We start from the raw sequence: 23,331 nt of genomic DNA, 5'->3' as shown, positions 1-23,331 counted from the left end.
TCAAGTTCTGCTAAGGGCTGTAAGGTTATTCTGTGCTAGAAAATACTGTTCATGGCAGAGGAAAAGCTAAAAGCAACAAGCACGCTGAGCACTACAGAATTGATTTAAATCGGTCCTCAAGATGAACAGGCTTTTTTTTCATCCAGTAAGGCAGGCAGTCTTTTTGAAATAATGAAATCTTATTTCAAAGACATTAAGAGGAAGACTGTGTTCAGTGTAGGAGAATAAATGCAAACCTCTTCATGTTTCTAGCAGGTACTGTGTGTCTAATTTTTTCAGTGACACGAAACTTTGTGTGTTGGGGCAGAACTCAGCTTCTCACAGCAGAATTAATACGGCAGAAAAAAAAGGTGAATGTTGTCTATTATTTTGTCAATACCCATGTGCAACACAGAACAAAGAAGAGTGTAATTATAAATGTATATAAAGCAGAAATATACTCAGCCTAATACAGAACAAGCCATGCTCATTACCCAATGCAACATATCTGAGAACTGGAGTTTATTTTAAGCAGAGAATTATTAAAAACTGCTAAAGAAGTATAAAATACACATCTACCAAGAATTACACAGTTTTGTCTGATACTTCTGTATTTACTGTAAGTATAGGAAGTTATATCCTGAATAAAAAGGGCTTAATCATTATTGGGTTTATGTATGTGCTACAATGAAAAACTTTACTAGAGAATAAATTCCAAGTATGAATGAGCAACAAGTGTTTTGGATTTGAAAGCCTTTTCTCAGAAAGGGAAAAGGCAAAAAATTAATCAGCACAAATACTTTTTTCACGTGTCCTATAAATTTTGGAGGTTAATTCATTATATTCCCTATTCGGACTTTACGAGAGCATTTTATAAAGGAAAGCATGATGAATTAATTATCCTTAGCTGTTCTGAAGGGGAAAAGTGTCTGTGAAAAATCTGTACACAAAGTAATCAGCCAAAGGTGGCACAAACACGACAGTGAAACAACCCAAACACATACAAGGGCAGTACAAGAGAAAATCACTTTAACCTGCAGCCAGAACCAGGCAAGCTGGTTTTCTAAGCATGTCACTGGCAAGCTGCTGCTCACTGAAGGCTAAAAGCCATCAGACCCTTTACTTGTGCTCTATTAGTCTGGTGATGCAGCAGCAGCACAGCAAGCTGGGGAGTCCAAAGTATTTCTGCATTAATTGTGGCAGCACAGGAGAGATGTCGGAAAATCAACAGGCAACACAAAAACCAGGGCACTTACTGAGAGGAGGCTCCGCTCATGGAAACAATAGGCACCACTTGCATGGGGCTTCTGTGGAGTTTCCTGGGGAAAGAAAAACACATTCTTATTGGGAATGACGGATTCAGAAGAGCTCCTGCTTGTGCCCTGCGCTCAAGGAAGGCTTAAAGATTCAACAAAACATGCAATTGCTAATGCACTGCTTGGGCTGTCACTGTACACACTGTTGGGCCATAAGTGCATTTTTATTGTAGTACAAAGCCAAACAGCAAATTCTGGTTATTGATTCACAAGTGTGATTTTATTATTTATTTATTGAACATTCCATGCACAGTAAATACGTTCAGACAGTTTGCAATGCATTTGAAACCAGAAAATCTATGTTTTCATTGCAAATTTACCTACTAAAATAGACATTACTAAGCTATAACTGTAAATTTTCCCCAGCACAGGTTTCTGTTTCAATAAGAACACACCACTGTAATTTGCTTTCTGGGTATCCTTCAATGGAAAATTTGAAGCAATTTTTGCAAAAGAAAAATTATCATAAAATGCATAACCAAAAGGGGGCCATTCAGAATATATTTTACAAGCACATATTTGGGAATTCCAATAGGGTAACACTCTATTCCATGCCACTCTTTCTAATTAATGAGCAGCTGCAACATGCAACATTTTACAGAATTTTTCACTGAATTTTAGTAGTTACAGTAAGCTCAGCCATGTTTTACCTAACAGATTCACCCTACATGCATTTTTCATTTCCACATGCAAATGGCAATATGTACTGTTTGGTACAAATACCCCTGAAAACAGAATCGTTGGTCATATTTTGAGTCTCCAAGGATAATACACACCTAGGTCAGAGTATAATCAAATCATTCTGTAGGTAAATTTAAGATAGTTTATATCCACTTCAGTAAAATTCCAAACAGTAAACATATTGGATAGTTTTTTCACACAATATCTTCCTCCTTATATGTGGTTTCATTTTAAACAAAAAAATTAAATAAACCGGTAAACTAAAAAATCAGAGGATTTGGGTCTTTCTACTGCAACTGAGGAAAAAGGGGAACAAGAACCAGCAGTACCAGAAAGGTACAAGCTCTACAAACACGCCAGGCAGCATTGCAATGACCACACACTCTGAGAAAAGAACTTCAGAATTTGGAAAGGTGACAAGCAGGAACAGCAAACACACTTGAATTTCTGTCTTCTTGGAGCTGGGACCATCTAGGAGAGCATCTCTCAGAGTTAACAGCCAACTTCACACTGGTGCTCTCAGCATCAACTGCAACTGACTGCCCAAACCCTCCCAACAACCAATTTCTGAGCTGAACACACAAGTTTCTTTCTATTTACATATTGTGGGCAAAAGAAGTGTTGGACACACTTAGAAACTTCCACTTTGTACAGATTTCTCCCCACCCGAGGGAATGCCCAGTCCTGCTGGGGCAGTACAGCTCCCTGGCCACCACCATCCAGCTCAGGGCAGCTCCTCGTGCAGGCAAATCCCACAACACTGATGACATTCCATCACCTACCCCACAGCAGGTCACAATCTCCAGGGCTTGTACAGACCACTGGGCCGAATTTGTCTATCTTACCAAGCACACTTAATTTGTTACCCAGCTACTCAGGCAATACCTAAACAATGAGCAAGATTTCAAGTGCATTCATATGATTACACAAAGCAATTTTCAGTAGAAGGAAATACAGCTGGAAAATGCCAGTAGTTTCATGGGAAAACCCCCTAAATTCTGATAAAATCCTATTTACTGGTTGATTCTGGACTTGGACATTACACCTGATTCTTTACACTGACATGAAATGCCACTGAGAGCTGTCCACACAACTACAAGCAATCCTGCGGAACAACACGAGATGCACATTTTCAATGCTAAATTTTCTTTTCCACAGCTGCCATAAACTGTAGCAAAACACAAAGTGGGCTCTTGTTTTGCGCTCCTATGACTCAGAAATAAATTCCCAATCAGCAAAGTTTTGCTTGCATCTGGTATTACAACATTTGTACGTGCCAGGCACACAAAGAACAGCAGAACTCTTCTGCAGTGCTCCTGTTCTGTCCAAAGGCATGGAAAACTCGAGAGGCAACTGGAGGAAGCCCTGCAAAGTGTGTAAGGAGAAGTTTGGCAGAGATGATGATCTATTAAGACTCAGTTAAGAATGAAAAAGTGTTTCGAGGTCAAAGTGTCAGGTGCACAGATAAGTACCAAGGTACCCCAAGGGCTTCTCCCTCAGGGCAGCAGCTCAGGCAGCCCAAAAAAGCCGAGGCTGTTCTGCAGGGTCACTGAGAGAGAGCCCCAGGCCATTCAGGCTTCATAAAATTTCACTCTACCCCAAGCATTCCAAGAGTATCCCAGATATGTTATTATTTTCCCATAGCAGTGGCTTCATTAAGCATTATATTAAAGAAAAAAAAAAAAAAAAAGAACGTAAAGCAATAATAAAAACCACTACTAATACATATATACAGTTACTAAGTCTGACTTAACATCCACTGCTTCAGACCTTTATCAAAAGCCTACGTCTAAATTGATCTAATCTGATATTTTTTAATTCTGTTCTAAAAATGCAATTAAACAATGATATCTGCTGCTGCAAGTTAAAATCCATTCCCTTTAGATAACAGCCAAATACAGCAAGCAGCGAGTTTTGCCATCATTAGACTTCTAACCATATTACTTCTATTTTGAGGCTTTTTTTGTTTGGTCTCAGTTTAATTTCCTGTCAGCCTTACAAGAGATTTCTAATGTTTGGGCTGTAGGATATGCTCTGATTAAAAATAATCTATATAAAAAAAAAAAAAAAAAAAAGAACGTAAAGCAATAATAAAAACCACTACTAATACATATATACAGTTACTAAGTCTGACTTAACATCCACTGCTTCAGACCTTTATCAAAAGCCTACGTCTAAATTGATCTAATCTGATATTTTTTAATTCTGTTCTAAAAATGCAATTAAACAATGATATCTGCTGCTGCAAGTTAAAATCCATTCCCTTTAGATAACAGCCAAATACAGCAAGCAGCGAGTTTTGCCATCATTAGACTTCTAACCATATTACTTCTATTTTGAGGCTTTTTTTGTTTGGTCTCAGTTTAATTTCCTGTCAGCCTTACAAGAGATTTCTAATGTTTGGGCTGTAGGATATGCTCTGATTAAAAATAATCTTCCCAATTACTGCCTGGCATGACTCTACTGCCACATGCACTCTGCCACTGGCTTCTGCATTTCTGTCAGCAGTAATTGTGTCTGTAGCTTCTAACTGTAAATGAAAACCCAGGGGGCATATTTGGGTTTCAGTTTCCTTTGCCCAGCCATATCTTTTAATTTGCACTGTCTGTCAAAAGGAGATGTTCGTAGGCACTAAAAGGAAATCCTCAGAACATCAGGTTAAAAAAAGGAAAAAGGAGAAAAAATGAAATGCAACTGGAATATGATAAACCACATTTGATATTTATGCCAGGATACTCAACACAGAGCAGCTCACTGCATTGATTAGCCTTAGAAGAGGGGGATTGAAACCATTTACTGAGCATTTCTAGCTGCACTTTATTACCATTAAATGTAATCCGAAATCTTAAGCATCACCTTAGTATGGCACTTTTTTAAATTCAATCATTATAATTAATATTTTACAGAACAGCATTTCTTATCACAATAGAAAAAATTATTGTTTCTCAGGTTCTGGGTCCTGGGCTAAACTGTGCCATGGGGCTTCCATCTCCAGCCTTGGCTGATCCTCAGACATGGCCCTCTTAGACCTACACTGCCCCTTCTCCCCAACTTTTCAGTTCCTGTGGGGATTTTAGACCCCAATGGTCCCCTTGCCTCCGTCCCCTCCATCCCAATGCACTGCTGCTCCTGGAGTCCCCAGATGGATCCTGGGGCTGTCAGTGGCCAGACCCATCTCAGGAGCTGGCTCTGCTCTCTGGACCCAGCTGGGCTGTGCTCCCTGGGGAGAGCCCGAAGCTCCTGGCTCTGTTCCCTCGGGAGCTGCCAGCTGCACCCAGGCCCTGGGACATCTGCACCCGGAGTCACGGGGCTTAAACCCAGCACTCAGTGCAGCCACAGCCACCAGACACGTGCTGGATGCATGTTCAGACCCTCCTGGATTGCCTTTTCCTCTGAGGAGTGCTGCTGTTGCGATGGAAAGGTGGCCCCATGTCCCCAGGGAGTGCTCTGTGTGACAAGAGCAGGATGGAATCAAGGTGCCCTGGAGTGGGGAATCTTGGGAAGAACAAAGCACCAAGCACAGACTGTACCCTGTGAAGTGGGCACAGAAGAAACTCAAGGAGGAGAAAAAACATCTGATACGACATCAGGAATGATGCTTTGTGTGGAAGGGAAAAGTGGGGTATATGGGACTGCTGCAAAGGATAATATCATGAAGATGATTAAGAAGACAGTTGCAGTTATTGCTGGAAGCAAATATTCACTATAAAATGAAGAATATTGTAAAGTCCTCTGAAAATAATTTTCCATGAAGTCTCAATCTCTGATCTTCCAAAATTAAGTAAATTTTTGTCTCAAAATTAAAATGGCACACAGCACATTTGGAATCCAAGGGATACAGAGAGCATGTTTTTGTACAAGGGAATAATGGAAGGGATTTTTTTGTGATAGCAGGATAAACACTGAGATTTGGTGAATGTGAGCAGGGATTTGTCCAAATAGCACTTAAAATTGAATAGCTTCTCTTGGCATAAGAACTTACTTGAAATATTAAATGCAAATGTTAGTGCTCTGCACTGTGTTTGCTGGTTGATGCTCTGTTCAGTATTGTTTGTATCTGTATAGGAGGGGAGACAGTGGGAAGGCGAGAACAGACTCCATCTCAGCTCTGTCCTGAACCTTTGGCACATCACTCTATGGTGCAACTCGTTCATAGGGCTCTGCCCCTCAGCGCATATTCTGTGCAATGTGATGACAAAACAGATAAGAACTTCAACACATCATCTGAAAGGTCTGTGCAGCAGAGACTGTGACCACCACTGCCTTCACAACTGCATGGTGTTACAGAGGAAAATGGCACACACCTGTTAAAATTTTATTTTTAAAATAGTTTACAAGCTGTGTAAGTTCTTCGTGCCCCCTCTGAGCCCTAAGGGGCAGCAGCACTCCACATGCTGCAGTGCAGAACTAGACTGTGATAACCTCAAGCTATCTTTGTTCCTATTTCCATATCTTACCTGAGATAAAACCATCATTTACGAGGTATATCCCCCTACCTGTGACTGAAACTGCCAGAAGGTTTAAATAAATACCTGCTTTTTTAAAAAAATAAGGTAAGCCACTGAGTTAAAAATGGTTATTCCTGTGACTGAGGCCATGTGGATGTTTACATATTTATTCAGCATAAAAACTGTAGGATTAAGTATGGCAGTAAACATTTTATGAAGTTGAAAGAAATGTTGGTCTCTTACAAAAGGACCTTTCAGAATTTTGGCTGCAGAGAGAGCTCACAAGCAGAGCCTCAGGTCAGGGAGAATCAGCTCCTCTGTCAATGCAGGGAAGGGGCAAGGCCCAGGGCATGGAGTTTCTCTATTCCTATTGTCATCATGACTCTTACGAGTTCCAGAACTCTTCTTCTGATTTTTTTTTGTTTGTTTCTCCCCACTTTTCTGCAGTACAGACTGTTCTGCCTCATGAGCAGGTGGAACAATTCCACCAATACCAGCAAGATTGCTCCCATGTTAACCATGGTAATGCACGGCTGTGCCCACCAGACTGAGATCATTTATCACAGATTCGAGGGAACAACACACTCAAAGGAGGGGCAGAAATAACAAAATAATTTCAAAAAGGCTTAACTGTTCTCATCTATCACTAGAAAATTCCTTCCACCTATTCCAGCGGTGAACTTTTAACCATGAATACCTTGCTCCTGACAAGCACTGAAAAGCAGGAACATTATACTTCCAGAACAGAGGGTTTACATTCTGCATTTTTAAACTAGTGGTTCTCTCATCTATCAAAGGTTAAGAAACGAATCACACCTCTGTAAGGCAGTTTGGAAAGAAATATCCCATGTAGAGAGAAGAATGGTGAACTTATCTATTTTATATTATTTATTAACAGAAATTTTGACATTGCTTAAGAACTGTAGATGTTAATAAATAACATTTGAAATCAAGGACTGGAATAAGAAAAAGTAAAAACAAACCAAAACCCACCAGTTTATCCAACAGCTTTGTGACTTATGACATAATTACTCTTAGAGAAACAGCACAACTCTGAGCTACATCTATGAGCTCTAACAGAAAAATAATAGTTAGAGGGTCCATCACATCCCAGTGACTGGAGAATGCCTCTTGTGGACAAAGCAAAGAAAAAAATCTAATTTGGGTAGATGATGCACGCGACACCCTGCATTTAATGTGGATTGTAACAAAACCTGTTTGGGTAGATCAGTGGCCCCTCACCCAAGACAAGCTCATTGCACTCAACACATCAGTTGAGCAAATTTTCTCATCCAAACACACCAAATTTTCTGATCCAAAGACATTTTTATCACCACAGAAAATAAAAGCATCATTTCACATGCTGGAGACAGAGAAGCGCTGGGATGGATGAGCTGGCAAACACCAATATTCAGGGAAACAGACTTTTGTAAGGTCATCAGGTCTCAAAAGGGTCCAGCCTTCCCCCAGATGTCCCATCAACCATGCTGGAGGCCATCCCCAGCCCATGGCACCCACCACAGGCCCATTGCTGCAGAGAAGGCAGAAGATATTGCTGCCTTTGCATGGCGGCTATCGTAGTTTTATCAAAAGGATTCTTACTATTTATGAAGAAAAATTATTTCAGTCTGAAAAAGAAGCAAAAATAAAATAATCTAAGCCTACCATGTTTGGAAATTTATTCCTGCTATGTTAGAACAACTACAACTCATTTCAAAAGAAAAGTTAGTGTTTGTTTTATACAACACAAGACAGCCTTGGGCTGGGGCTGTTTTTGAAAGAATTGTTTATTGTCGTTGCTTCCAGCTGGGTGTAATTTGACAATGATTGCAAAATGTAAAGTCACAAGTACAGAGAAGTCCATGCAGATCCTACACTGGAGTTCAAGCGCTCTCCTCTGATTAGAAGGAAAGAAAGGAGGAAGCTCAGCTGTGTCAAGCAGCAGATTTTCCCCAAGAGTAACATGATTTTCACTGGGAGAAAAAAGGACTGAAAAGTACACATGATGCAACCCATAGGCCAGGCACACAGAATACATCAGTGGAAAACTCTTAGACCCAGATTGGTTATTTGTAAATAAACAAAAAATGTGTTGTTTTTTTTTAATGAGTTCTTTCAAGGTGTGCTACATCTAAAGCAGAAAAAGAACCAGATTTGTAAACATCGCACGTTCCTGAATGACCAGTTCCACACATTTTTTTCTTCCTCCACAACCTTCCCCAGCATCCCAGGAAAATCACAGGCTGCAGGTAATGGTACCACCTTCATCACTCACAGCTTCAGGAGCTTCACCCCAGCGAAGTGACACCTGTGAAATAAAACCACTCATCACCGTGAGCGGTCAGAGGCTGCCAAGGCTGGGACAGGAGCCTGCCGGCTCCTGCAAATCTCTCACCAGAGCATTTGAGCCTGACACTTAATATTCAAACTGGATTGCAAGCTATGTACTCAAGGATAAAGCTCAGTAATAATAAAGATTCACAGTCTGACAGGCTCAGCATACAAATTCTCAGTGCAGAGCTCACTTTGAAATTTTTTTTTTTTAATCTAAAAAGGAATAAGGAATTTTCCTCTTATAAAGGAAACAACAGCACTTCCCATTTAGTGAGGGAAACAATGGAATGAGAAAATATAATTTTAGTCTACATTTAGATATTGGTAAAGAAGCAACAAAATAAATATTTTATTTCAATACCAGAACACTGTGTCCCCAGTCCTTGTCTTGCTCATCAGACACAGGAGAACATCAAATAGGCTATGCAGTTTCTTTTTGTGCAGGGCCAAATCCTTTGAGCCAGAAATCTGCTACTTTAAAACATTTGAGAATTTGCCCAAATTTCCAAAAATTTATGGCTTGTATTTAGCATGTCAGCTGTGAAGTCAAAATCACCAGAAATATTTTAAACCTCAGTATATGTTACTCTAACATGATATCTAACCAGTGGTCTCACTAGTCCCGCATTAGGTCACCAATGAACAAATTTCTAGGTGTTGTTTAAACTTAATTCTACCCCTAAGTCTTACTCATGTTTTATTTTTTATTTTATCCAACACTGCTTAGTACTGTGCTTTGTACAGTAATATATTAATTGTTTATTTTACAGTGGCACTGTAAAGTCATAGCCCTTTTTTTTTTTTCCAATTTAATGTTTATTTTATGTTACAACAACCTGGCAAGTTGTTCCTGGGCTTTTTTTGTTTGTTATATAAATGTTATATATGTAGGAGTTGGTTTTAAATGAACAAAATTATAATTAAATGCCTAATAGTTTTTACACTGAAAATACTGTTACTAAACATTAGCTCCCCTTAGACTCTTGTGCTTGTTTTGTATTTTGCTTCAAATGTCTACACTTCTATTATTAAACCTACCTTTTTCTTTTAAAATCACATTGCATCCATCTTAACTCCATCTCACTAAATCACCTTGTTAGTCATACTTTGATTCATTACATTTCATTGCCTTTCATATTTAAATTATTCCATTACTTTTCCTACTCCCCACATTATCTTTGAACATGACAGGCCTCACTTTGTGCAATGATTATACTGCTATCCTCACAGAACTCCCTCTATTAACACTTGATCATTCTCCATGCAAGTTTTCCTGCAGAACTGCTTTCCAAAACAATTCCAGACTTACACATTCAATCCCATCTCTTCATTTCATTTACATTTCATAAGCACCAAGGCAGCCAGCACTACAAGAAACCAAATTGTATTTGCTGCATCATAAAACAAGGGATAAACACTGAACTCCTGTCCCTCAACAAGCACATCATGTGCTGCTGAGCCTGCCCATGCAGGGATGCAGCCAGGAATGCTGATCCACATCCCTCAGGATCAGAGGTTTTGTGGGACACAAGATACAGAGGATTGAGGCACTGTAGAGTTCGGCTTATACCATGAAAATGTAACTATTTCCAATCTACAGAGGGAATAAGCAGCTGAAGCTCCAGATCATACAAATACGATTATTATGGCACAGACTACTGCTCATTCTTACTCTCTTCTTGACCAAAGCTACATTTCTCAGGGATTCCACTCACAATCAGCATTCACTTCTCAGACTTAATACAGAAATGAAGCAATAGCTCCTCTATTCCCATAAAAATATTTCTTCACGGATTTCTTAATTGAGCCTTAGAAAAAGATCATCCCTGATGCTAAGCAACAGATCAGCATCTCTCTTCAGAGAGCGCAGATATGAAAGTGCAGTAACCTGAGCTCAAACTGAGGGTGAAGTGGTTGAAACAATACTAAAACTGGATGTTGCTCAAACTGCCCTCCCCACTGCTTCCCAAAGAGGGTGTGTGAACAATCCTTCCTGCGAAACTGGCGCTGCTTCTACGCACTCCCCAGCAGTGGCAACTCAGAGAAGACAGAATCTTCTCCAAACTAATTTATCCTCATGAAAGCTGCTCTGCTGCTTTTTGGCTTCTCAATCCAGGAGCAGCAAGTTCCCTCGGGGCTGGGAAGTGCCCCTGTGTAGGTGCTGATCCTGTCCTGGGGAATGAGGGGTGGAGAGCAGCCAGAGCTGGCAGGAGCTGCATGGGCTGTGCTGCCACAGCCTCCAGAGCAGCCACCAAGTGCCCAAAGCTGTTTGCCAGCTGTAGTATCTAAATTATTATCTCTATTTGCAATCAAGAGTTAGATTGGATTCATAAAGCTGCCATGCTTCAGGGCAAAAACCAAATCCTGCCTGGCTGCAGTGTAAGGTGTCTTAATCTTTCTAGGGGTTAAGAGAAATTGTTAGAAGGACTAGGAGATAACTGCTTGCTCCAATGGAATTTTATTCCAAATTATTCAAATTAAAAATGGCTCAGTATCTTGTCACTGAAGGCAATCACTCTGAAAGCACCACATACTCACTGCTGTCAGATAATAGTTTGTCTAAAGAAATCGTAGCAATGTTTTTTTAGTTGTTTTTTTTTTTTATCTTACCTTGTAAAACATTTGGAAATACTTTTGGAATTAAAAATATTAAACATTTTAAATCATTAATAAGATCTAGCCTACTAAACAAAAACAACATTATTTTCTTTGTTCAAAAATACACCTTCACAGTTTGTAGCTTGAAAAATCTGCAGAAGGAATGATTCAAGTCTCATAGCCACAACTCACAGAGAACTGGTAAAATGTCTTTGTCCTGTTTAAATATCAAAGCTCTTCTGGGTATCAGTTAGATCTACCCATCAAAATTCAGATACTTGTGAATAATTCAAGATGTTATGCTTTAACTTCTATCAGCAATTCCCTTGAAGAGGAGCAGTAAGTAAGCATTTCTTATAAGTTATGGCATGGATGCATATAATTAATATTTCGATGTACTTCACCTGTCTTACTGTTTGCTCTCATGATATTAAGTTGGTATTAAATAAATAACACACTCAGATAACTTGTCCTACTTTTCAAAGATGCTCCAATTTATGTAATTGCTATATTTGATTTATTGTTGCTTCTTTACTCAAGTTACATATTCTGTTAATGTGCTATCAATGTAATTAGCTCTTTCTTAGTAGGAAACCCTTTTTAATCAAGCCAGCATTTTTATTGCAAAAGGATTCACTGCTTGTACTCCCATGGAATCAAAATACCCTTTTAATAATGGTGTGAAGTAACCTGCTTCATCTTTGCATGTTTTCCTTGGCATGCTGAAGCAAACCAGAGACGATGGGCCGTTACTCAAGCATAAGAAAAATAGCAGCACCCCACTGACAAACCTCAGAGGTGACTAAAGGCACATAAAATCATACAAAAACAACAACTGAAGTGTGCCCTCATTCTTCAAATAAGAATTCAGAGAGAGCCTCTGTCCAAGTGACTGTAAATTATATATTAAAGATTACACAGTTTTGAAATTAAATCCAGCAATATGAAGAAAAACTGAGTTCAGCTTTTCTAATTTGCTAATAGTGAAGAGTTAAAAAATTTTACTTCATTAAGTAAATACACATCTTTGGTTAGAAGGATGAAGAATCAACACACAGCTTGTATTCCTGAAATAAACTTTGTTTCTGCTGCCTACAGCATTGTAAACTGATGTCCTCTAGGAGCTCTGCCTGTCCGCTCTCCAGACTCACAAAGACACCACTCAAGGGGTGGGGACACAAGGAGAAAAAAATTAATTTCTGAAAACGGGGAGAAAATTAACTTGTTTATACTGCCTTCCCTCAATCATTTTCATTCATGAAGGGTATTAATTTTGACTATTAATTAGAGTGGCATCTGTCTCTCCCCCACTGGCAGGACACCAGTGAGCACAAGCAGCATTAGCTGCTGGTCCAGGTGTGCAGTGACTGAAAACTCATTTCTGAACTGCTCCACCACAGGAGCAGCAATTTACACAGAATCAGCTGGCTCAAATACACCTTCAATAACACATGAAGTGAGGATTTTCAGTATATAGAAGCATTCTGGATGTATTTTCCAAACTTAACTTCCCTTAGCAGAACAGATCAGCAATGCACTAAGATACCAACTGCTGTACATGAGACAAAAGCTCAAAGTCCAGAAACCTAACACAGATATTATCCCATTTATTCCATAAATCAGCTGGGCTTTAGGAAAGCACACAACTACTTCGTAGTCTGAAAGAAAATTACTGTCATTATATGTAAAGCCTGTTGCATTTCTAGGAAGTTCTGAACACACAGTAATAAATTGCACTGATAAATTTTTAAGACCTGTAACTTAAAAGTAAACTGTGTCATATGTCTCAGGATTGGGTTTCTCAGTATTTTTTGTCTTCTCTACCTCGTTCTTTTATCTCACGGCAAATACTCTGCCCTGTCAGCACGTGTACTATAACAGAAGCATAATTACACATGCACTGCAAGGGAGAAACACCTCAAGTATCACATTTCGGGGAAGTTGGACTGACAGCTGGAACACAGAAGCAAAATGCCCACCAGACTGGAGCATTTATGAATTCCTGCACAATTCCAAATGCTTTTTGTGACTTCCATTATCTTTGTGAACCTGCTATTTATACCAAATTTACCTTTGATGCTTCAGCATTGTTTCCCAGTCTTGGAGTTTCTCACTGCATGTATCAGTCCTGTAGTGTCAGACAAAAAGTTTCCATTTATGGATAAGAATAGAGCACACATTTCCTTCCCAATGTGCCAAACGCCAGACTGATAGCAATGGAATCTCAATATAATCCTCTAATGCCTGAAACCCTTTCAAGTTCCTCAATACATCAAGTGTTAAACGTTTTATAACACCTATAAACACTCCAAGAGTCTAATGAAGCTTATACTACTAAGAGTGCAACAAGTGAAAGGTGATGTAAAAATCAATTTTCTTTCACCTCAGCTGATTTATATTCCTTCCTGAACAAATTAATTTCACACTAAGCAACTGGTTTAATAAAACTTCAGAGCAGCCCTGTATTAAAGAGTTTTGCTCTTACTCCAGGCAGAGATAACTTGGAAATAGTAGTAAAACAGCAGTCTGGGATTACTCTGCAATTTGTAAAGCCTGGCCTGCCTCATTTCACAGCTTTTTCTCACTGAGTTTTATTTCTGAACTTGTGAAAATGAATTTTAAAAAGCACAATGCAGGTTTGCAGTCCAGAAATAACACCATAAACAATAACATATAAAGATATACCAGGCAAGTATGAAAATATATCCCAGGAAATAAACATGTTCAGAGCCCTAGTGCCCAAACTGAGAATTCAGCTGTGCTTAATTCCAACCCTGTCTGCAATACAAATAGCTGTATTATAAATAATAAAATCAAGATTGCTGAGGTACTTGATATGAAACAGGGACGTGTCATTGCAGCACAGCTGGAATATTTAGCATTTCTGTCCTCTCCTCTCTGCTGCTGGAGCTGCAATTGCATTTTGCATCCCTCACAGCCACAAGAAATCCCTGCACACAGAAGGGCCCCACCTCCTTTTCCCCATCCCCACAACCAACGTTTTGCTGGGTAATGAGGAAGAAGACAAGAGATAAAAACTGAATTTCAAAACAAAGTCTGTTTTCTATTCATAGACTGAAATAACAGTGAAATAATAGTGACAAATTATATACATTAAGACCTTTCTGTAGCTTTACTTGCAGCTCCTCTCAGTTGCTCAATACAACTGCATTTTCGCACAGAGACTTAAAACTTAACCAGCTAAAAAAAAAAAAAATGCAAGTAGGATGCAACACTCTACAGAGTGCACAGAACACAAAACCAGGGGCTCAGCCTGACAGAAAAAAAAAAAAAAAAAAAAAAAGCAAAGAAAACAAAAAAAAAGCTCTGAAAACTGAGATCAGCTGAGCTTTTTTACCATTATTATGTCTGTTAACTGTACTCGTGACAGAAGTCAACACTACAGACTGGATGTAACTCTTCTCCCACCTCACTCACACATCTTCCTGTGGCTTCCAGGGTATAATCCTAAGGCAAAAATGTTCATAAAAACAGGTGCACAGCAAAAACGGGAACCTAGAATGTATGGAAAATGTGTGTAATAAATATCTACAACACGATTTGAGTAATTTCAGAAATATTAATGCATCTCTGTTTGTTTAAATAATGTTTTTGAAAGTAATTTCACTTTTTCAGAAATAGACACGTATTACAATTGTGCTAAGCATTTTTGGCCAGCATGGAGATTTGATTTGCTTGCTATTGATTGAAAAACAATTGAACAAAATCACTGCTATTTTTCTGAGATTAAAAACATAATTGGAGGCTTCAGGTTTATGTTTTCTGATGTTGCTTAAGCTGAAAAAGCTAATGTGGTTTGTAACCCCAATGCCAATTCACCAGAACATGAAGCAGCAAATAGACCACAATTAGATCCATAATGGTAACTTAAAGTAACACAAGATAATTGAAAGTTGTTTTCTTTCTTCTCATCTCACCTGCATGAAAATTTCCTGAATGACACAATGTGAAAGCACCCAAAAAATGAGTTTACCATTAAAGACTGAAATATGAACAGTGCGATTCAGAGTGGGGGCAGGCTGTGGCAGGAAGAAAGCATGCACTGGTCTAGTTTGTGGAAAGGCAGTCAAGGAAATTATTTACCTTCTGTTTTCCAAAATATAAAAATATATCAACAAGAAGATTTGACAATGGGAAAATTTTGCCTGTCTGACTCCAATCATTTAAAGGACTTCCAAAGGAACAAAAAAGGTGAAAAGCTTTATAGGAAAGGCAAATAAATGAAGATTTCTTATACAACGAATCAAGATGTCAATTATTTTAACAAAGAGCAACTACGGGGACATTTGACTTAACTCCATTTCTAAACACTGCATCGATGATTTTCCTTGACACTGTATAAAGCTATTAACAGATTCCACAAGAGATTGGAGAAATTTAAGTATTAATGGAGTCTTTACAAAAAATTAAGAACAAAATGAGAAAATCCTTATGTTTAAGGCATTCGGGTTAATTATTTCAACCTGGTGGACAAGAACAAGGTAAATCTTCATTTCAACCTTTACATTTCTAGGTATACTAAAAAAGGGTGATAATCTACATACTGTATTCAACTCCTAACCCTACCCCCACGTTTGACCAGGTATGATTTTAACCTAATGAAAACTACATGGTGTAAACTGGCGGATCAAATGATTCCTTTTTCATAGGAAACAAGACACATCCTGATGGAGTAATGAATAGTTGTCCCAGCTCACTGCAAATTGCCATGCTTTAAAAATCCCTCCAATTCCAGAGTGGTACTTATGTGAGAACCTTGGTTTCAGCTCGTATTTTAACGATTCTTAGATTGGCTTGAATGACAAAAAGAGTTCAGTTCAGTTCTGAAGGTTTTGCTTGTTCACAAGTGGTTCTGACTAAGCCTTTTTGCTCAGTCCTTAGTCTCCAGCACTGAGTGCCGGGAGAAAGAGCTTCTAAATAAAACTCCTAAATGAAAATATTCTCCTCAAGAACCATCCATAATCCATTTGTAAGTCCCTGCTTGCTTACACCATCAGTAGAACAAGCTCTCGACCCAGTCACTGACTGTATTTGAAACTGCTTCACACCTTTTAAACACAACTTTCAACCTAAGGGCACAAGGAATTTTGGCAAACTCTACTACGCCACATTCCCTCTGCTTCCAAGTGTTGCCTTCAATACACAAATCACAGCTCACCATATCTGATTATTATCTCTCTACTTGATAATCAGGATTCCAATTCTTCCTTCCTTCCACTACCACTTTTGCCAATCTTTTTTGCCTACAAAAGGTCTGTATCAGAATTACATTCATTTCCTAATCACGGTGTCATTTTCCTGAATTGACAGCAGATTTGCAAACGAAAGTGCAAATCTCAAAACAGTCAAGCCAGAAGATGTGCTGGGGGAGCCAAGTTCTCTAAAGAAGGCAGACTTGAACAGCAGCTCTTTGCCAAGCAGCCAGAGCAGGATATTCCACTGCTTTTTGTTGATTTAAGGTCTGTGGCACACTGCAGCTGTCACAACGAAGGGCAGACAAAAGACAGGCTATTGACTACAAAATGCATTAAACCACACCAGTTTTATAAAGTATTCACTTGGCATTTGTCTCCTGTAACATGTCTCTGTGTAATACAAGGCATTTCTCTCCCTCCTCGCTCTTTAGAGAGATATGAAGTTTAATGTACTGACTGGTACTTAACAATCTGATTTTGTCAGCTTTTGTGCTGAATGGCACCTTCCTTCTCCCATTGCCTTTCCCAGCACTATTCACAGGGTAAATTATTGCCTCATTCCCAGGGAAGGTGACAGATCCATGCAGTACCTCGGAGCACTGAGCTTGGGAGGGAGCCACGTGCTGTCAGGCAAATCACCCTGATGGCACATAAATCCTCACTGCTGTCACCAGGGGCACTTCCATCTTGTGCCTCCCTCCCCTCTGCTCTCCGGGCACTTCCCCACATGCACACACAGCCCTGGGGCTAGAAGGGGGTACTGCAGGCTGTATCTTTGGGAAGGTGCACACAGGATGTGCTTTCCCTCACCCATTTCTCAGGGTGAGGGATGCAGTGTTGGTCTGATCCAGGTACTCATTTTCTCCTTGCAAGAAAGGCCCCAAGACTGAGAGACCCAAGCAAAACCCCACATGCTGTGCACAGGTGAGGTGCCTGTGGACCAGCAACAACAAATAAACACAATCTTCCACCCTTTCCAAAATGACCCATCCTGCTCTCTTGCCAAGTCCTCTCCACATATCCAGCCCTGATCTTCCACAGGTAAAGCCCTAGGAAGGGCTGAGGTGGAAAGTTTAACTGGTTGATGCTACAATGAATCAGGCAAAAACATACCCAGAACACCAAAAAAACCAATTAGCAAGACACCATCCTGTTAAAATTATTTGATTCTCAAACAAATCCTCTCCCCTCAGTCCACCAAGAGATCTTAACACCTTCTTTTAACGTGAGACCACAGTCTGTAGCTCAGATTGCTCTGAATTGAGCTCATCTGAGCATAATTTCACTGTTAATGGGAGCTGTACAAGGAACTCATTTAGTTCAGCTGAGCACATTATTCAGCACAGAACTGAATAATTTGTGCCTGAGAAGTTTGATGGCATTAACAAAATTCCAAAACAACTGCTGGTGAAAGAACTTCGCTTTCACTACTCTGCTCCTTAGAAAGACACTCCGGTCATGTGTTCAGGATCCAGAGGATGAATGGAAATCATGAGCTAAGGAAGCCTTTCCATCAACAGCAGGAACAAGATGTGAGAGGAGACAGGAACAGCTGTGAACAAAATCCACCTCTGTCCCAGAGAAAGTAGAAAAGCTGAATTCAGTTCAGAAACAGCAATGACACACGTGCACCAGGCCTTGCAACACACTGAATGCAAGGCATTGTAAAACGCTATTTTAAATAAAGCATTCTGAATCGCTTTGTTCACCTATAAACTATCCAAGAGTGAACACCACTATTTTAGATCCTTCACCATCGAGGAAAAAAATCTAGGAAACAAAATTACGCACTTCATTCAAAAGTGAGGAACTGAAATACAATGGCATTGTCACTTAAGAGAAATCAATTCTACAGCTGCCTGAAACATTACAGTTTCAAATCCCATAGCAAGCTCCTTCCCTGGAAATATTTAAAGATCAGATCCACAATAATTTCAGTTCTAAATTACCCTGTTCCTTCCTTCCTCTTCATCAGGTTCAGATTTTATTTATTCTACTTTTTGCTGTCATATTAATATATCACTGAAAATACATTTTCAACTATTTTAAGAAAAGAACATGTTTTTTTAAAATAATTTATCTTAGACAAGAAATCACTTTGAAATAATGTTACAGCTCAAATAAATTTATAGTTCCTGCAACCAACATAAGTATGTATTTTCCATTTTCTTTTTAGCTGTATATATAATGAATTTCACAGATTTTGCTGATGCAAACATGACCCAGTCTAAAGAAATTCCTTATCAGTAACAGCAACAGAGACAAAAATCTGCAAACAATGTAAAGTGATAATAAAAGAAGATGAAGAATGGATCATCTAGGTTGTAAAAATCAACTGGAAGAACCTTTTTAAGTATAAAAAGGGAGGCAGAAAAGTTCTCACCATCTGTACATAATCCAGGCCCAAATTATTTACACGGACTGGTATTGGAACAACTGATGGGTTTACTTCAGTTTGGGGATGGAGGGAGGGGATCTATGCCTATGCACCTTGAAAAAGAAAATAAATTTGTCTGCAAAATGTGCAGAACCAGAAGGAAAAATAAATAAATGCTTACAAGATTATAAAATTTAAATCAGGTATTTAACACAAATACACACATATAGAGTAACACATTTATACTGATTTCTATCAATGTTTCTATGGCAAAATCACAGACTCATATCAGGGGGAGGGTCAGGAGAGACCTGTGATAGCTTTGGCATCAAAAACAGATCAAGAATTTGCAGATTATGTAAATTATGTAGCAAATCCAACTATAAACAGAAGGCATTTGGAAGCAATTTGAATATTCTGATCGCTGTCCTACCTGACTTTCAATTAATTCTCAAGACAGTTATTTCACCCGTTCACCACTGTGTTTGTTTCATGCTTGATTTCACCATAATAAACGATGTGATATTTTTAAAGTATCAAGTGTCTTTTTTTGCTGTGAGAAATGGAAAGCCCAATTTGGCTTACCTTTATCTTAGAAATATGCAGCATAATAATACAGCTTGCCAGTGGACTAAATTAGAAATCCCTGTGAGCAGTGTCAGTGTTCCAGAGCTGATGCAGGTTTGTGGTTTTTGGTTTGGGTTTCTGTTCATCTGTATTGATTGCTTTACTCCAGTGAGGATCCTTGTAGTAGTCAGTGCCATCCTGACTTGACCTGTGATATCCCAAGAGGACTGAGAAGCAGAGCCTGAAAACTGAAAGGAAATACAGGAGCTCTCCACCAAATTAAGGGAATGGTGCAAATTTGGGTCCCTGAGTCTGCTGTGGTGACAGCCAAACATTAACCCCTAGCCTGGCTACTAAAAAACAGAAATACTCCCACAGCTTGTACTTCCCCCTATGGAAATATAACTCAGCCTATACAGAAATGCTCCGAATTCGACCAGTTCATGCTAGGGAAGCTACAAAGAACTAGTCTTTGGTATCTAGCTTAAAATTTTTATCAGCTTTGAGAACTTCTCTCAAAGAGACTTCATGAGTAAAATTGTATTTGCAGTGAAGGACAAAGGACAGACAAAACAAGTCACTCCAATTAAGATTTAAAGCTAACAAAGCAGGTGCCTGCCTTCATTTCTGCCATGGATGGGTGTCATTTGAGAACCAGGCTTAAGTTTTTTCTCCTTTATCTCCTGCAGTATTACAATTTTTGATGAGTTTGTCCATAGCTGCTATTCTATGAACTTGATGGAATATTTTGTTCAGAGCCCTGTACCACAGACTGTGACAGAAAGCTGCCCACAGTTGATAGACATGAATGCAAGGGATTTTTATCAACGTGGCAAATTTAGGCACTCACAAAACTGATCAAATCAATATTAATAGCTGAACTGTGCAGCAAGTTCTAAATCATTTTGCTGCTGCTAACATCACAAACGCTAAAATGTAAGGATCTTCCAAAAAGTCTGTAGCCAACTAATAGCAGATTTTTTACAGCTGGAAGACATTTTGGCAGAGAGAACTGGGCAGCATGTTAAAACTTGATAAATCTTTGAAAGAGAGGATTGAAAGAAATTCCTAAGGTTGCACCTCCTAATAGGTATTCCATTGCACAGTGGAGCAAGGTGAAAGGTTTGGCATGGTAGCTCAAATGAGGTATGAATTACACCTCTGTAGAGAACCCACACTGTGTCAGCAAATAGTTGATCTGAGCAGGTCACCTGGGCGACACTTCCAGGAAACACAAACCCACTGCAGAAGCCAACATAGATATAATGCTGGAATATAAAGAGGAAAATAGCTTTATGGAAAGCTCTATATAACTGTATGAAATTACTTAACATAGACACTTAGAAAATTAATACCTAGAAAAGCCAATTTTGTCAAAGGAGAAAGAATAAGTCTGTCCACAGCAGCATTGGAGGATCAGGACACCATACAGCACAACCATGACTATTTTTGCAATGTTCAAACAGAGCTAAAAACACAGAGCCAATGTTACTCACTCCAAACACCAATAGCTTCAATTCATGTGTGTGCAACTGTACTCCTTGGAAATATCCTTTTGTTACGGAACAACAGGTAATTTTAGAAGGCAGGATGGGTGCATTAGAATGGAAATAAAGGCCCTTTACATAAGTACTTTTGTGAGATAAGGCAGAAAGCAAAACTGGCCAGATCTTGAATCTCAAAAGGAGATGGGGAGACTGGGAGATGAAAGACACCCAAACTTCTAAAGCCCTTTTGGTGACTGTGCACAGGCACATGAGGAGCTGCTGCTACTGCCACCAAAGCACAGAGAGCTGAGGAACTCCTGAACTGCACTGGGCAGGAAATGCAAAGAGCACTGGGTTGGAAATCAGACAAACTATACCTGTCAATACTTCCACTCTGTGTTTTGACTGTGGGAATGAACCAGAGGCAATAATCTGTCAGAGAATGGAGTGGGATGATGACAAACAATAATTCCCCAGTTGTTGGCCATAACATGAAGAACACCAGAGCTGAAACCACCATCTTCTCAAATCTGAAAGGCAACTCAGAGCAGGAAGTCTCTGTCTATACACAGAGCAAGGACCATGACCCCTTTCAGTTCATCCTGGCCTGGCATGGTTTAAACCCCACTGGCAACTCAGATCCCATAGAGCCACCTGCTCACTCCCCACCAGTGGGATGGGGAGAGAATAGGGGGGTGAAAGCAGGAAAAATCATGAATTGGGATCAGAACAATTTAATAACTGATAGAGAATAAGAAATTGTAATGAAAAAATTTTTAAAAGAGAAAAAAAAAATAGAGAGAGAAAAAATATAAGAAAAACAAGTGGTGCAAGAAAAAAAGTCACTCCCCACTAACTGAGCAACGCCCAGGCAGTTCCTGAGCAGGAACCCCAGCCAGCTTTTCTCTCCTAGCTGAGCACGATTGCAGTGGTCTGGAATATCCCCTGGGATGGTTGGGGCCAGCAGTCCTGGCTGTGCCCCCTCCCAGCCTCCTGTGCTCCCACTCTCCTCACTGTCAGGGCAGTGTGAGAAGCTGAGAGGTCCCCAATTCAGCACCAACTGAACCATCCATGTGTGACCAGCACTGTTCTCATCCTAAATCCAACACACAGCCCTGCACCAACTGCAGCACAGCCAAAACCAGGATGTGGCCCTAACAGAGAGGAACACCAGTGTTTCACCTTTGGAAACATTTCACTCTGCATTGCAAAGCACAGAGAAGGCTTTAAAGGAAGTGAACCACAGCAGCCTACACAAAAATCCTCTTCTCAGCTGTACAAGGGTCCCATTCCCAAATCCCAGGACATGCTGAGTGAGAGATTCCATTTTCTTTGTATGGAAGTGGTAAATAAGATGTAAATTAACTATAAAAGTAGTAGGTACTGAGAGTAGTAGGTACTGAGAAGAATAAGCATTCTCTCTTTCATTCATGTTGTGTTGAACCATTTTATCATCTACCTACATCCACAAATACATCCTTAAACATCAACACCAAATCACTTACAACTAGCATTAAATTATATTTCATCACTGTATCATTTTATTGCATTTAAAAGACTCTATTTCCATACATCCAAATGCCAGAGCAAATTAGTTCAAACCAATAAGACACGCAAATAGTTAGAAGGTTACATGTGGCATATTAATTTACATTTCAAATTGCAACAAAGTCATGAACACAGCTTGCCATCAGAAATGTATATATTGAATTAGATACAACCTGTCCTATATCTGAATATAAACCCACCAGACTGTATCACTGGCTAATAAAGAGCTTACTTGCTTTTAAAAGGTCTTGCATGCTGTTTATTTTGGAGTTATTCTCTGCCTGCCTGGTCCCCAAGAGCCTGATTTCACTGGTGCTGGCTGGGCTCATGGGAGTCATTACGGCCCCTGCAGATAAATGAAGTGTGTGACACAGCTTTGAAAGCCTTCCCTTTCCTTCTCCAGGAGAGAGGAGAATCCCACAGGTGGTGAAGAGGTGAGGCACAACCTGTACCCCCTTTTCCTGTAGTCAAGTTAATTTGAGGTCAGATTTCTGCTGTATTTACAGTCCTGACTCAGCAAAGCAAATCAAACCAGCGCCTCTCTGCTCTTTGTTTTCACAGACACTGTTAATGGATTTGGGCTTGGCTCCTTGCAACTGGTAAACACAGGATTTTATGGACATACTGGCTACAAGTTCCACCCTGATTTCCTATTTACCACCTACACAGCTGTTCTCTGTAATAATCAAGGATTAACAAGATAGCACGTCCCTTTGTATCCTTTTGGTTAATCAGCTTCTCACCTTCACCCCCATCTCTTCCAGGAGGTAAAACCGCCAA

At 39.6% G+C, this 23,331-nt stretch overlaps 1 protein-coding gene across 16 annotated transcripts in view; it reads right to left on the bottom strand.

Annotated features, from left to right (window-relative positions):
• RBFOX1 (RNA binding protein, fox-1 homolog 1) overlaps window positions 1–23,331 on the bottom strand; it is a 1,116,883-nt gene that overhangs the window by 653,442 nt on the left and 440,110 nt on the right. For all 16 annotated transcript variants that reach the window (XM_017733908.1, XM_017733905.1, XM_017733909.1 and 13 more), the window contains one exon: window positions 1,236–1,298. In XM_017733908.1, the coding sequence (XP_017589397.1) occupies window positions 1,236–1,298 (63 nt within the window). The remainder of the gene's footprint in view (window positions 1–1,235; window positions 1,299–23,331) is intronic.

This window comes from Corvus brachyrhynchos, unplaced genomic scaffold (genome assembly GCF_000691975.1).
Source record: "Corvus brachyrhynchos isolate BGI_N302 unplaced genomic scaffold, ASM69197v1 scaffold5, whole genome shotgun sequence".
In the NCBI taxonomy this organism is placed as follows: Eukaryota; Metazoa; Chordata; class Aves; order Passeriformes; family Corvidae; genus Corvus; species Corvus brachyrhynchos.
The sequence above is the reverse complement of the archived record's forward strand: the minus strand, read 5'-3'. Positions and strand labels throughout refer to the sequence as shown.